Raw genomic sequence first — 15,676 nt, forward strand, 5'->3', positions numbered from 1 at the left:
GGCAGCCCCCAAGTCTCATTTGATGTATTTAGTGATAAAGGTGTCAGTAATGCAGGAAATATACCCCCATATCCGCTAAAACCCTCCATAGCCCACTTTTAACTCTTCCCCCATCAAGACCTCCCCCTCCCCCCCATCATCACACCATCCCTTTCTGTATAAAGGAAAACGGGGGACTGTAATACAGCGGGGTGCTGCCCCCTCTCTCCCCCCTCCTCTCACCTTCTCTCCATTGGAAAATCCAGCGAAGAAAGTCCCGTCAGGCCCCAGAATCATCCCGGGCTCCCCCTTCTCACCCTAAGAAGAAAACACAAATATACTTCTGTCTCCGTGTTCCCTGTGTAACCTTTCTGTGATGTCCATGTTAAACTCTAATGACCATGTGATCTCTGTAACACCCGTGTGACCTCGTAGTGTGGAGACGATTACCGATTGTTTGAGCACCTAGGGCTCATTCTCACCTTCACGCCTAGGCCACCTGAGGAACCTGACAGCCCCTGTTCTCCTTTGGGTCCTCTTGGGCCCTGGAGAAGAAAAAAACCTACATGAGCCTACAAATACATACAAGTACAGGCATGTACAGAGGCAAGCATACATGCACTCCGATAAATACCCAAACATACATATACACACAAATACATATAAACAAACAAGCCACATATATATTTATACCCGCAGTTCCCATTTTACCCACAATTCCCTTTTTACCCACAATTCCCTTTACCATATGATATTCCATCTCAACAACAACATTTCCTCACCGGGAATCCAGCCGCGCCTTCTCGGCCCTGCGAGGAATAGAAGACACACAATGACTTTAATGTGGGACACACGTGATCTGTCAGCCTCCATTCTGAGTGCGGTGCTAAGTTTTTCACTTCTGGGATTTCCCCAGGGGGCCCGGGTGCAATTTGGATGCAATAAAATAATCTTTTGCCCTATCTTAGTGTTGTGCTGGTAATATAGATCACTTGTGATCTCATTTTGACTATCCCTCATCTCCTCTGCCATGCACCACTACTGCCTCCTGGAAAGGCTCTTTACCCACCGCGTGTGCGGCCATTTTTTTAATCTATACATCATCGTTGGAGAGGTAAAACTCATTAAGTACTTTTTTTTGTGGCAAAAACTCACTAACTGCACTTCCTGACTTGGCATTTCTTGGTATTTCTATTGAAAACTCATAAAGTGCCTATTTAGTCATAGTTCAGAGTTACCAAAACGTAAATTCATTAAGAACATTTAATTGCCTTTTCCTCAGTACTAAAATAATGTAGTTAATGACTTTTACCTCTACAATGAATATATATATATATATATATATATATATATATATATATATATATATATATATATATATTTATATAATGGTTTTTGAAGCAAAAAGTGGCACTGTGTGCTCATTTGCATGTCATTTCCCAGAATCCCTTGCTGCAGTGGAAGTGCTGTGTGCTGGGTTTTAATGGGGAAAGGCGGGGTTGCAGACCTGCCTAAGACATGCAGATGAGCATACAGTTGTATTTACATTTAATATATATATATATATATATATATATATATATATATATATATATATATATATATATATATATATATATATATATATATATATATATCACACACACACACACAATGGAACCCCATTGATAATCCTTGTAACAGAGTATTTCTTGAACTCTAATGGTGCACACTAGTGGTGATTCAGTGAACTGCAGATATCAGCACCAAAGAATACCATTGCTGGCTTTGCATGGCTACCTTTGTGTGTCTCTACCTGAATCACTGTCCCATGTCACATGAATAGTATCACTGCTGTCACACCTGTTATCTTACTGATAGTGTCACTGCTGTCACACCTGTTATCTTACTGATAGTGTCACTGCTGTTACACCTGTTATCTTACTGATAGTGTCACTGCTGTCACACCTGTTACCTTACTGATAGTGTCACTGCTGTCACACCTGTTATCTTACTGATAGTGTCACTGCTGTCACACCTGTTATCTTACTGATAGTGTCACTGCTGTCACACCTGTTATCTTACTGATAGTGTCACTGCTGTCACACCTGTTACCTTACTGATAGTATCACTGCTGTCACACTTGTTAGCTCACTGATAGTGTCACTGCTGTCACACCTGTTACCTTACTGATAGTATCACTGCTGTTACAGCTGTTATCTTACTGATAGTATCACTGCTGTCACCCCTGTTACCTTACTGATAGTGTCACTGCTGTTACAGCTGTTACCTTACTGATAGTGTCACAGCTGTTACACCTGTTACCTTACTGATAGTGTCACAGCTGTTACACCTGTTACCTTACTGATAGTGTCACAGCTGTTACACCTGTTACCTTACTGATAGTGTCACTGCTGTCACACCTGTTACCTTACTGATAGTGTCACTGCTGTTACACCTGTTACCTTACTGATAGTATCACTGCTGTCACCCCTGTTACCTTACTGATAGTGTCACAGCTGTTACACCTGTTACCTTACTGATAGTGTCACAGCTGTTACACCTGTTACCTTACTGATAGTATCACTGCTGTCACACCTGTTACCTTACTGATAGTGTCACTGCTGTTACACCTGTTACCTTACTGATAGTGTCACTGCTGTCACACCTGTTACCTTACTGATAGTGTCACTGCTGTCACACCTGTTACCTCACTGATAGTATCACTGCTGTTACACCTGTTACCTTACTGATAGTGTCACCGCTGTTACACCTGTCACCTTACTGATAGTGTCACCGCTGTTACAGCTGTTATCTTACTGGTGGTGTCACTGCTGTTACACCTGTTACCTTACTGATAGTGTCACTGCTGTCACACCTGTTACCTTACTGATAGTGTCACTGCTGTTACACCTGTTTCCTTACTGATAGTGTCACTGCTGTCACACCTGTTACCTTACTGATAGTGTCACTGCTGTTACAGCTGTTACCTTGCTGATAGTGTCACCGCTGTCACACCTGTTATCTTACTGATAGTATCACTGCTGTCACACCTGTTACCTCACTGATAGTATCACTGCTGTCACACCTGTTACCTCACTGATAGTATCACTGCTGTTACACCTGTTACCTTACTGATAGTGTCACCGCTGTTACACCTGTCACCTTACTGATAGTGTCACCGCTGTTACAGCTGTTATCTTACTGGTGGTGTCACTGCTGTTACACCTGTTACCTTACTGATAGTGTCACTGCTGTCACACCTGTTACCTTACTGATAGTGTCACTGCTGTTACACCTGTTACCTTACTGATAGTATCACTGCTGTCACACTTGTTACCTTACTGATAGTATCACTGCTGTCACACTTGTTACCTTACTGATAGTGTCACTGCTGTTACAGCTGTTATCTTACTGGTAGTGTCACTGCTGTTACACCTGTTATCTTACTGATAGTGTCACTGCTGTTACACCTGTTACCTTACTGATAGTGTCACTGCTGTCACACCTGTTACCTCACTGATAGTATCACTGCTGTTACACCTGTTACCTTACTGATAGTGTCACCGCTGTTACACCTGTCACCTTACTGATAGTGTCACTGCTGTTACAGCTGTTACCTTGCTGATAGTGTCACTGCTGTCACACCTGTTACCTTACTGATAGTGTCACTGCTGTTACAGCTGTTACCTTGCTGATAGTGTCACCGCTGTCACACCTGTTATCTTACTGATAGTATCACTGCTGTCACACCTGTTACCTCACTGATAGTATCACTGCTGTCACACCTGTTACCTCACTGATAGTATCACTGCTGTTACACCTGTTACCTTACTGATAGTGTCACCGCTGTTACACCTGTCACCTTACTGATAGTGTCACCGCTGTTACAGCTGTTATCTTACTGGTGGTGTCACTGCTGTTACACCTGTTACCTTACTGATAGTGTCACTGCTGTCACACCTGTTACCTTACTGATAGTGTCACTGCTGTTACACCTGTTTCCTTACTGATAGTGTCACTGCTGTCACACCTGTTACCTTACTGATAGTGTCACTGCTGTTACAGCTGTTACCTTGCTGATAGTGTCACCGCTGTCACACCTGTTATCTTACTGATAGTGTCACTGCTGTCACACCTGTTACCTTACTGATAGTGTCACTGCTGTTACAGCTGTTACCTTGCTGATAGTGTCACCGCTGTCACACCTGTTATCTTACTGATAGTATCACTGCTGTCACACCTGTTACCTCACTGATAGTATCACTGCTGTCACACGTGTTACTTTACTGATAGTGTCACTGCTGTTACACCTGTTACCTTACTGATAGTATCACTGCTGTCACACTTGTTACCTTACTGATAGTATCACTGCTGTCACACTTGTTACCTTACTGATAGTGTCACTGCTGTTACACCTGTTACCTTACTGATAGTGTCACTGCTGTCACACCTGTTACCTTACTGATAGTATCACTGCTGTCACACTTGTTACCTTACTGATTGTGTCACTGCTGTTACACCTGTTACCTTACTGATAGTGTCACTGCTGTCACACCTGTTACCTTACTGATAGTGTCACTGCTGTCACACCTGTTACCTTACTGATAGTGTCACTGCTGTTACAGCTGTTACCTTGCTGATAGTGTCACTGCTGTCACACCTGTTACCTCACTGATAGTATCACTGCTGTCACACCTGTTACCTTACTGATAGTGTCACTGCTGTCACACCTGTTACCTTACTGATAGTATCACTGCTGTCACACTTGTTACCTTACTGATAGTGTCACTGCTGTTACACCTGTTACCTTACTGATAGTATCACTGCTGTCACACCTGTTACCTTACTGATAGTGTCACTGCTGTTACAGCTGTTACCTTGCTGATAGTATCACTGCTGTCACACCTGTTATCTTACTGATAGTATCACTGCTGTCACACCTGTTACCTCACTTATAGTATCACTGCTGTCACACCTGTGACCTTACTGATAGTGTCACTGCTGTTACAGCTGTTACCTTGCTGATAGTGTCACTGCTGTTACAGCTGTTATCTTACTGGTAGTGTCACTGCTGTTACAGCTGTTACCTCACTGATAGTATCACTGCTGTCACACCTGTTACCTTACTGATAGTGTCACTGCTGTTACAGCTGTTATCTTGCTGATAGTGTCACTGCTGTTACACCTGTTATCTTACTGATAGTGTCACTGGCTGTCCCACCTGTTACCTTACTGCTAGTGTCACTGCTGTTACACCTGTTATCTTACTGATAGTGTCACAGGCTGTCACACTTCTGTCTTATTGACAGTGTCACCTGCTATCATATTGATTACATCACCTACTCTACTGTCACCTACTGTCGGGGCACATTGACTTAGATGGGAGTTTCTGTGCGATAGTGCCTAGAACGGCACTATTGCAGCTTAATGAATAATCCCAGAGTGTCTCATTCTGTCACATCTGCTGTCATACGGATCGTATGGCTCTCTGTCATCGAGCGTGTTATTAGCTGTCATACTGATAGTGTCACTATTGTTATACCTGCTGTCATACTGATAGTGTCACTTGCTCACATGGGGCCTGCAGGGGGTGATCACAGCTCTCAGGCTCTTACCTCTCCTCCAGAAGCAGCACTGTGCACCTCCTGAAACAGGAAAATACATCATCTAACAAAGAGATTCCAGGAAACACCCCGGAGTTCAACACAAGGACACCCAGGCAGGCTGGGAGAGGACAGGGGACAAGGCAAAGATAACAAGGACAAGGTATACGGGGGATAGAAGATGACAAGGAAGTTTGACAGGAGATGACAGAGGTGTGGCATGAAGTCACAAAAGGTGACACGGAGGTGTGGGAGGAGGGGACAGCAGGTGACAGGGAGGTGTGGGAGGAGGGGACAGCAGGTGACAGGGAGGTGTGGGAGGAGGGGACAGCAGGTAACAGGGAGGTGTGGGAGGAGGGGACAGCAGGTAACAGGGAGGTGTGGGAGGAGGGGACAGCAGGTAACAGGGAGGTGTGGGAGGTGGGGACACAGATGAGGGAAGAATGTAGTTAAATCTCTACTCACTTGGTTATCCGATGACACATAAATGACTTGACCAGGAGGTCCAGGGGGACCTGGGATTGCGGCTCCGTCGCGGCCGGGCTCTCCCTGTAACCAGCGGGATTGTTTCAGTATTTGACATTAGGATGAGGGGAAGGTCAGCATTCAGGAGTGGCCACTCAGAGTCCTTAGCACCACGGCCCCCAGTGTCCCAAGTGGTGGCAAGGGAGTTTTGGTTGGGGGTGTCACTGCAGTCTGGTTACATATACAGACGCATTGGTCATGTAACAGACTACTGGGGTAGGAAATGTCAAATAGTGTGAGGGACAGATAAGACCTTTCTATTTGTCTGTGTCGCCCAGGGACAGACTTAATTTCCCATAGCTCCCTTCTGTCTCTGTCAGCTTACACCATGACAGACTCCATGGGTAACTTACAGGTCCCTTCTGCCAATGTCACTGCCACACTGCTCTGGCAGGGACAGGCACCTAATCCCACAAGGACCTTCTCTCTGTGTCACCCTGTGGTTAGAGGGCCAAACTGGTATATACCAGATGATGGTCCCACTCACCCGCTCGCCTGGTGCTCCTTTCTCACCCATCGGTCCCTGTAAACGTAAGATGTGTAGTTTAGACATAATGCTTCTCCGTGGCTGCATTGGAGATGCTCCTAGCATGAAATTTAAATATTAAAAACTCCGATCCCCAAATCAAGGCAAGAGTGTGGGAAAGCAGGGGGTATATAGTATTGCGGGGAATGAGAGTGCAGGGAAAGCAGGGGGTATATAGTATTGCGGGGAATGAGAGTGCAGGGAAAGCAGGGGGTATATAGTATTGCGGGGAATGAGAGTGCAGGGAAAGCAGGGGGTATATAGTATTGCGGGGAATGAGAGTGCAGGGAAAGCAGGGGGTATATAGTATTGCGGGGAATGAGAGTGTGGGAAAGCAGGGGGTATATAGTATTGCGGGGAATGAGAGTGTGGGAAAGCAGGGGGTATATAGTATTGCGGGGAATGAGAGTGCAGGGAAAGCAGGGGGTATATAGTATTGCGGGGAATGAGAGTGCAGGGATGTAGAGGAGGGGAGGGGGGAGTTGCAAGGACACAAAGCAGTGGAGCGGTGCAAGGATATAGAGCAGTGTTTGTGTGTGTGGAGAGGGGGGGCATGGAAGTAGGGGATTGTAGGGATGTAGAGCAGGGCGAGGGGATTGTAGGGATGTAGAGTAGGGCGAGGGGATTGTAGGGATGTAGAGCAGGGCGAGGGGGCTGTAGGGATGTAGAGCAGGGCGAGGGGACTGTAGGGATGTAGAGCAGGGCGAGGGGATTGTAGGGATGTAGAGCAGGGCGAGGGGACTGTAGGGATGTAGAGCAGGGCGAGGGGATTGTAGGGATGTAGAGCAGGGCGAGGGGATTGTAGGGATGTAGAGCAGGGCGAGGGGGTTGTAGGGATGTAGAGTAGGGTGATGGGGTTGTAGGGATGTAGAGCAGGGCGAGGGGGTTGTAGGGATGTAGAGTAGGGTGATGGGGTTGTAGGGATGTAGAGCAGGGCGAGGGGACTGTAGGGATGTAGAGCAGGGCGAGGGGATTGTAGGGATGTAGAGCAGGGTGAGGGGATTGTAGGGATGTAGAGCAGGGCGAGGGGATTGTAGGGATGTAGAGCAGGGCGAGGCGACTGTAGGGATGTAGAGCAGGGCGAGGGGATTGTAGGGATGTAGAGCAGGGTGATGGGGTTGTAGGGATGTAGAGCAGGGTGATGGGGTTGTAGGGATGTAGAGCAGGGTGAGGGGATTGTAGGGATGTAGAGCAGGGCGAGGGGATTGTAGGGATGTAGAGCAGGGCGAGGGACTGTAGGGATGTAGAGCAGGGCGAGGGGATTGTAGGGATGTAGAGCAGGGCGAGGGACTGTAGGGATGTAGAGCAGGGCGAGGGGATTGTAGGGATGTAGAGCAGGGCGAGGGGATTGTAGGGATGTAGAGCAGGGCGAGGGGGTTGTAGGGATGTAGAGTAGGGTGATGGGGTTGTAGGGATGTAGAGTAGGGTGAGGGGGTTGTAGGGATGTAGAGCAGGGCGAGGGGATTGTAGGGATGTAGAGCAGGGCGAGGGGGCTGTAGGGATGTAGAGCAGGGCGAGGGGATTGTAGGGATGTAGAGCAGGGCGAGGGACTGTAGGGATGTAGAGCAGGGTGAGGGGATTGTAGGGATGTAGAGCAGGGTGAGGGGATTGTAGGGATGTAGAGCAGGGCGAGGGGATTGTAGGGATGTAGAGCAGGGTGAGGGGATTGTAGGGATGTAGAGCAGGGCGAGGGGGTTGTAGGGATGTAGAGCAGGGCGAGGGGACTGTAGGGATGTAGAGCAGGGCGAGGGGATTGTAGGGATGTAGAGCAGGGCGAGGGGATTGTAGGGATGTAGAGCAGGGTGAGGGGATTGTAGGGATGTAGAGCAGGGCGAGGGGACTGTAGGGATGTAGAGCAGGGCGAGGGGATTGTAGGGATGTAGAGCAGGGCGAGGGGATTGTAGGGATGTAGAGCAGGGTGAGGGGGCTGTAGGGATGTAGAGCAGGGCGAGGGGGCTGTAGGGATGTAGAGCAGGGCGAGGGGATTGTAGGGATGTAGAGCAGGGCGAGGGTACTGTAGGGATGTAGAGCAGGGCGAGGGGATTGTAGGGATGTAGAGCAGGGCGAGGGACTGTAGGGATGTAGAGCAGGGCGAGGGGATTGTAGGGATGTAGAGCAGGACGAGGGGATTGTAGGGATGTAGAGCAGGGTGAGGGGGTTGTAGGGATGTAGAGCAGGGCGAGGGGATTGTAGGGATGTAGAGCAGGGCGAGGGGACTATAGGGATGTAGAGCAGGGTGATGGGGTTGTAGGGATGTAGAGCAGGTCGAGGGGATTGTAGGGATGTAGAGCAGGGCGAGGGGATTGTAGGGATGTAGAGCAGGGCGAGGGGATTGTAGGGATGTAGAGCAGGGCGAGGGGATTGTAGGGATGTAGAGCAGGGTGAGGGGATTGTAGGGATGTAGAGCAGGGCGAGGGGACTGTAGGGATGTAGAGCAGGGCGAGGGGATTGTAGGGATGTAGAGCAGGGCGAGGGGATTGTAGGGATGTAGAGCAGGGTGAGGGGATTGTAGGCATGTAGAGCAGGGTGAGGGGATTGTAGGGATGTAGAGCAGGGCGAGGGGATTGTAGGGATGTAGAGCAGGGCGAGGGGACTGTAGGGATGTAGAGCAGGGCGAGGGGACTGTAGGGATGTAGAGCAGGGCGAGGGGATTGTAGGGATGTAGAGCAGGGCGAGGGGATTGTAGGGATGTAGAGCAGGGCGAGGGGACTGTAGGGATGTAGAGCAGGGCGAGGGGATTGTAGGGATGTAGAGCAGGGCGAGGCGACTGTAGGGATGTAGAGCAGGGTGAGGGGATTGTAGGGATGTAGAGCAGGGTGAGGGGACTGTAGGGATGTAGAGCAGGGCGAGGCGACTGTAGGGATGTAGAGCAGGGCGAGGGGACTGTAGGGATGTAGAGCAGGGCGAGGCGACTGTAGGGATGTAGAGCAGGGCGAGGGGATTGTAGGGATGTAGAGCAGGGCGAGGGGATTGTAGGGATGTAGAGCAGGGCGAGGGGATTGTAGGGATGTAGAGCAGGGCGAGGGGATTGTAGGGATGTAGAGCAGGGCGAGGGGATTGTAGGGATGTAGAGCAGGGCGAGGGGACTGTAGGGATGTAGAGCAGGGTGAGGGGATTGTAGGGATGTAGAGCAGGGCGAGGGGATTGTAGGGATGTAGAGCAGGGCGAGGGGATTGTAGGGATGTAGAGCAGGGCGAGGGGATTGTAGGGATGTAGAGCAGGGTGATGGGGATTGTAGGGATGTAGAGCAGGGCGAGGGGATTGTAGGGATGTAGAACAGGGTGAGGGGATTGTAGGGATGTAGAGCAGGGCGAGGCGACTGTAGGGATGTAGAGCAGGGCGAGGGGACTGTAGGGATGTAGAGCAGGGCGAGGGGATTGTAGGGATGTAGAGCAGGGCGAGGGGATTGTAGGGATGTAGAGCAGGGCGAGGGACTGTAGGGATGTAGAGCAGGGCGAGGCGACTGTAGGGATGTAGAGCAGGGCGAGGGGATTGTAGGGATGTAGAGCAGGGCGAGGGGGCTGTAGGGATGTAGAGCAGGGCGAGGCGACTGTAGGGATGTAGAGCAGGGCGAGGGGATTGTAGGGATGTAGAGCAGGGCGAGGGGGCTGTAGGGATGTAGAGCAGGGCGAGGGGGCTGTAGGGATGTAGAGCAGGGCGAGGGGACTGTAGGGATGTAGAGCAGGGCGAGGGGATTGTAGGGATGTAGAGCAGGGCGAGGGGACTGTAGGGATGTAGAGCAGGGCGAGGGGATTGTAGGGATGTAGAGCAGGGCGAGGGGATTGTAGGGATGTAGAGCAGGGCGAGGGGATTGTAGGGATGTAGAGCAGGGCGAGGGGATTGTAGGGATGTAGAACAGGGTGAGGGGATTGTAGGGATGTAGAGCAGGGCGAGGGGACTGTAGGGATGTAGAGCAGGGCGAGGGGACTGTAGGGATGTAGAGCAGGGCGAGGGGGCTGTAGGGATGTAGAGCAGGGCGAGGGGATTGTAGGGATGTAGAGCAGGGCGAGGGGATTGTAGGGATGTAGAGCAGGGCGAGGGGACTGTAGGGATGTAGAGCAGGGCGAGGGGATTGTAGGGATGTAGAGCAGGGCGAGGGGACTGTAGGGATGTAGAGCAGGGCGAGGGGGCTGTAGGGATGTAGAGCAGGGCGAGGGGATTGTAGGGATGTAGAGCAGGGCGAGGGGATTGTAGGGATGTAGAGCAGGGCGAGGGGACTGTAGGGATGTAGAGCAGGGCGAGGGGATTGTAGGGATGTAGAGCAGGGCGAGGGGATTGTAGGGATGTAGAGCAGGGCGAGGGGATTGTAGGGATGTAGAGCAGGGCGAGGGGATTGTAGGGATGTAGAGCAGGGCGAGGGGATTGTAGGGATGTAGAGCAGGGCGAGGGGACTGTAGGGATGTAGAGCAGGGCGAGGGGATTGTAGGGATGTAGAGCAGGGCGAGGGGATTGTAGGGATGTAGAGCAGGGCGAGGGGATTGTAGGGATGTAGAGCAGGGCGAGGGGACTGTAGGGATGTAGAGCAGGGCGAGGGGACTGTAGGGATGTAGAGCAGGGCGAGGGGATTGTAGGGATGTAGAGCAGGGCGAGGGGACTGTAGGGATGTAGAGCAGGGCGAGGGGATTGTAGGGATGTAGAGCAGGGCGAGGGGATTGTAGGGATGTAGAGCAGGGCGAGGGGATTGTAGGGATGTAGAGCAGGGCGAGGGGATTGTAGGGATGTAGAGCAGGGCGAGGGGATTGTAGGGATGTAGAGCAGGGCGAGGGGATTGTAGGGATGTAGAGCAGGGTGAGGCGACTGTAGGGATGTAGAGCAGGGTGATGGGGTTGTAGGGATGTAGAGCAGGGCGAGGGGATTGTAGGGATGTAGAGCAGGGTGAGGGGATTGTAGGGATTTAGAGCAGGGCGAGGGGATTGTAGGGATGTAGAGCAGGGCGAGGGGATTGTAGGGATGTAGAGCAGGGCGAGGGACTGTAGGGATGTAGAGCAGGGCGAGGGGGTTGTAGGGATGTAGAGCAGGGCGAGGGGATTGTAGGGATGTAGAGCAGGGCGAGGGGACTGTAGGGATGTAGAGCAGGGCGAGGGGATTGTAGGGATGTAGAGCAGGGTGAGGGGACTGTAGGGATGTAGAACAGGGTGAGGGGATTGTAGGGATGTAAAGTAGGGTGAGGGGATTGTAGGGATGTAGAGCAGGGCGAGGGGATTGTAGGGATGTAGAGCAGGGCGAGGGGATTGTAGGGATGTAGAGCAGGGTGAGGGGATTGTAGGGATGTAGAGCAGGGTGAGGGGATTGTAGGGATGTAGAGCAGGGCGAGGGGGCTGTAGGGATGTAGAGCTGGAAGAGGGGATTGTAGGGATGTAGAGCAGGGTGAGGGGATTGTAGGGATGTAGAGCAGGGCGAGGGGACTGTAGGGATGTAGAGCAGGGCGAGGCGACTGTAGGGATGTAGAGCAGGGTGAGGGGACTGTAGGGATGAAGAGCAGGGCGAGGGGATTGTAGGGATGTAGAGCAGGGCGAGGGAATTGTAGGGATGTAGAGCAGGGCGAGGGGATTGTAGGGATGTAGAGCAGGGCGAGGGGATTGTAGGGATGTAGAGCAGGGCGAGGGGGTTGTAGGGATGTAGAGTAGGGTGATGGGGTTGTAGGGATGTAGAGCAGGGCGAGGGGGTTGTAGGGATGTAGAGTAGGGTGATGGGGTTGTAGGGATGTAGAGCAGGGCGAGGGGATTGTAGGGATGTAGAGCAGGGCGAGGGGATTGTAGGGATGTAGAGCAGGGCGAGGGGACTGTACGGATGTAGAGCAGGGTGAGGGGATTGTAGGGATGTAGAGCAGGGTGAGGGGATTGCAGGGATGTAGAGATATGATATAGTAGGGTTCTAGAGTAGCAATGGCAGGGATTATAACAATGTAGAGCAGTATGGAGAATCCTCTCATAGTGAAAGGGACGAGCCCTCCAGGCTCTGCGCTTGGTCAGGTATAATGAGGGGTTTTCATATCACTCACCTCCGGCCCTGGGAACCCATCCAACCCCGGCCGTCCGTCTAGGCCTGGAGTTCCTCGATCTCCCTGAAAGACAGACACAGAATGCAGGTAAGGGGCATGTAGGTATATACTCGGCTGTGGGTATGAGGGGAAGGATGGATCAAGGAGGGGGAGAGTATGGGAGGGGCATGGGGCATAGAAAAGACTGGGTCATAGGGGGCGATGTGCTCTTGTACCTTCAACCCTGGAATTCCTGGCAGTCCTGAACTTCCAGCATCTCCCTGAGGTGAAGACAGAGAGATGTTAATGGGCAAAGCAGGTCTGACACATGTTGGGCCACAAAGACATACATGCACAGTTACACACAACCCTGCAGTTATACACAACCCTGCACTACCAATACATAGTTATACACAACCCTCCCCTGCACTACCGCACAGTTACACACAACCCTGCACTACCATACATAGTTATACACAACCCTCCCCTGCACTACCGCACAGTTACACACAACCCTGCACAGTTACACACAACCCTGCACTACCATACATAGTTATACACAACCCTCCCCTGCACTACCGCACAGTTACACACAACCCTGCACTACCATGCGTTTACATACAACCCTCCCATGCACTAACCCGCAGTAACAGAAAAAACTCTCACTGCACTAGAATGCACAATTACCCACAACCCTGCACTACCAGACACAAATCAGTACTGTCAAACCACAACCACATATAGATTATAACCACACTCTATTCAAATAATAAGTCATAAAATAAAACGTGCTGACCTTTAACCCAGGAAGTCCTGGCATCCCCTGAAGAAAGAATTAGTTTTGAGAAAGGATCAGTCATTGTTGTGATTAAAGTCAGAGTTATGGCTGTGTTTATGACATGACACTACACTTTAGATGTTAGGGCTGTATGTATGACACTGTGGACATTAGGGTTAAAGCTGTGTGTGTGTGACATGACACTCTGGACATTATGGCTAGGGCTGTATGATGAGACACTCTGGATATTAGGGTTAGGGCTGTGTGTGTATAGCATGACACTGGATATTAGGGTTAGGGCTGTCTGTGTATAGCATGACACTCTGGATATTAGGGTTAGGGCTGTGTGCTGTAATATGACATGACACTCTTGATATCTCCTAGGGCTTCATACAGGCAGTATCCTAAATAAATGTGTTAGCCCCCATACCCAGACTGGCTTATGTCCCACTTATGTTTTACCTGTAGCCCTTCAGCACCTCTCGAGCCAAAACCAATTCCAGATCCTTCCATGTCATCCTAAGGAGGGAACATGAAATATCAGCTTCTCTCATCCCCACAACCAAGCAAGCTCTCTCTCTTCACTGTCTACACATGCATCTTCTCCTTCCTATCACGTTCCCTATCCCTTTTGCCTATGTCTCGTCTTCTCATCCCCCCTCTCTTGCTCTTTTTGTCTACTTCTGTATTCCTTCTCTCTCCTCTCCCTTTATTCGTGCCCCACTCTCTCCCGTCCCCCATCGGGAGGGACTCCCTTTTTTGCTCCTTTCTCCTGATGACTCCGTTCTTCACCCGTGCGTCTCACTCTCCTTACGCTCTCCCTCCTCTCTGCTTCCCCATGGCTTGCTATTAGCTTCTCCAACCACACACCCTTATTCTTCTGTGGATACTTACAAATCCAACTGCTAATCCTTGCCCCACAGGGCCTGGTGGTCCCGCAGGACCTGGTAACCCTCGTGGCCCCATAGGTCCAGGAAGGCCAGCTAAACCTGTTTCTCCAGGAGTCCCTGGGAGTCCAGGCGTCCCGTGGTTACCCTACAACAGATACAAAAGAACAGTACCCTGTAAATATGCAAATGAAAAGTAGCTAAAATAAGGGGGAGCAATGTCCCTCATAAATACTGAGGGAACTGGGGGAAGTGTCACCCATAAATAGTGTAACTGGGTGCTGTTTCAAGGCGAGCCTAAGTCTGGGTAATAGTTAGGGTTGAGATAGGGTGAGGATGAATCATGGTATTGGTTGCATTAGGGTAATGCCGGATTAGGTTAGGTAAAGTGGGGTTATGCTCTGGGGTAGGTTAGAGTTAGATTAACATTGCTTCGGGTTAGAGTTAGGTTAATGTTGGGTTAGGTTGGGTTGCATTATGGTTAGAATTATGCTAACATTGGGTTAGATTGGTTAGATTTAGGTTAACATTGAGACAGTTTTTTTTTTTTTAAATTGCTTATTGTTAGAGTTAGGTGAACAATTGGTTGTGTTAAGATTGGAGTTAAGTTAACATGGAGATGGATTGGGTTGGATTGGATCATGGTAAGGTTAGGGTTAGATTAGCATTGGTTTGAGTCTGGTTGTGTTTGGGTTATAGTTACATAAATTAACATCAGGGTGGGTCGAGGTGTGTTAGGTCAACATCACGGTGGGTTGGGTTACAGTTAGGCTAATATTGGGTTAAGTCTGGTTGGGTTAAAGTTATGTTAACATTGGGTTGGGTTAACTAGGTTAACATCAACTGTGTCAGGTTGTAACAACATTGCCTGGGTTGGGTTGTGTTAGGGTTAGAATGAGGTCAATATTGTATTGCAATGGGGTTTAAGTTTGGTTAACATTGGGTTGCACTAGGGTTTGAGTCATGTTAACATATGGTTAGGTTTGGGTTTGAGTTGGGTTAACATTGTCTTGGGTTAGGGTTGATGTTAGGTTAACATTGGTTTGGCTTAGAGTTGGGCTAAGTCAGGTTGTGTTAGGCTGAGGGGTGACACTGTATTGGCCAGTAGTCAGTACGTTGGCATATTAGGGTTACACAGAGCTGACTGAGAGACCTACATCTCTATCTCTGCCTGTTCCTTCTCAGTCTCTGGCATATTAGTGAGGGGAAACCTTAACCCTCTGTGAATCTCTAAACGGAACACTCAGTTTCAAGTACAGAAAGTCAAGTGGTCTTTAATTTTGTGATTGTTTGCTGTCGGTCAGCTTAAGTCGGGACATTTCCTACAACGTCAGGTCTTAAGGCCAGCCCCAACATAACTACTGTACTTATAAGAGCAGCAGGTAGTGTCACCCCTAATTATCCAGCTGGCAATAA

At 49.9% G+C, this 15,676-nt stretch overlaps 1 protein-coding gene across 3 annotated transcripts in view; it reads right to left on the reverse strand.

Moving 5' to 3' along the window:
- Positions 1–15,676, reverse strand: part of COL18A1 (collagen type XVIII alpha 1 chain) — a 137,729-nt gene that overhangs the window by 18,011 nt on the left and 104,042 nt on the right. For all 3 annotated transcript variants that reach the window (XM_075607421.1, XM_075607418.1, XM_075607419.1), the window contains 11 exons: positions 14,268–14,408; positions 13,836–13,892; positions 13,392–13,418; positions 12,832–12,876; positions 12,617–12,679; positions 6,577–6,612; positions 6,030–6,113; positions 5,577–5,606; positions 762–788; positions 462–524; positions 223–297 (listed from right to left, as the gene is read on the reverse strand). In XM_075607421.1, the coding sequence (XP_075463536.1) occupies positions 223–297; positions 462–524; positions 762–788; positions 5,577–5,606; positions 6,030–6,113; positions 6,577–6,612; positions 12,617–12,679; positions 12,832–12,876; positions 13,392–13,418; positions 13,836–13,892; positions 14,268–14,408 (648 nt within the window). The remainder of the gene's footprint in view (positions 1–222; positions 298–461; positions 525–761; positions 789–5,576; positions 5,607–6,029; positions 6,114–6,576; positions 6,613–12,616; positions 12,680–12,831; positions 12,877–13,391; positions 13,419–13,835; positions 13,893–14,267; positions 14,409–15,676) is intronic.

This window comes from Ascaphus truei, chromosome 7 (genome assembly GCF_040206685.1).
Source record: "Ascaphus truei isolate aAscTru1 chromosome 7, aAscTru1.hap1, whole genome shotgun sequence".
NCBI classification, from domain to species: domain Eukaryota; kingdom Metazoa; phylum Chordata; class Amphibia; order Anura; family Ascaphidae; genus Ascaphus; species Ascaphus truei.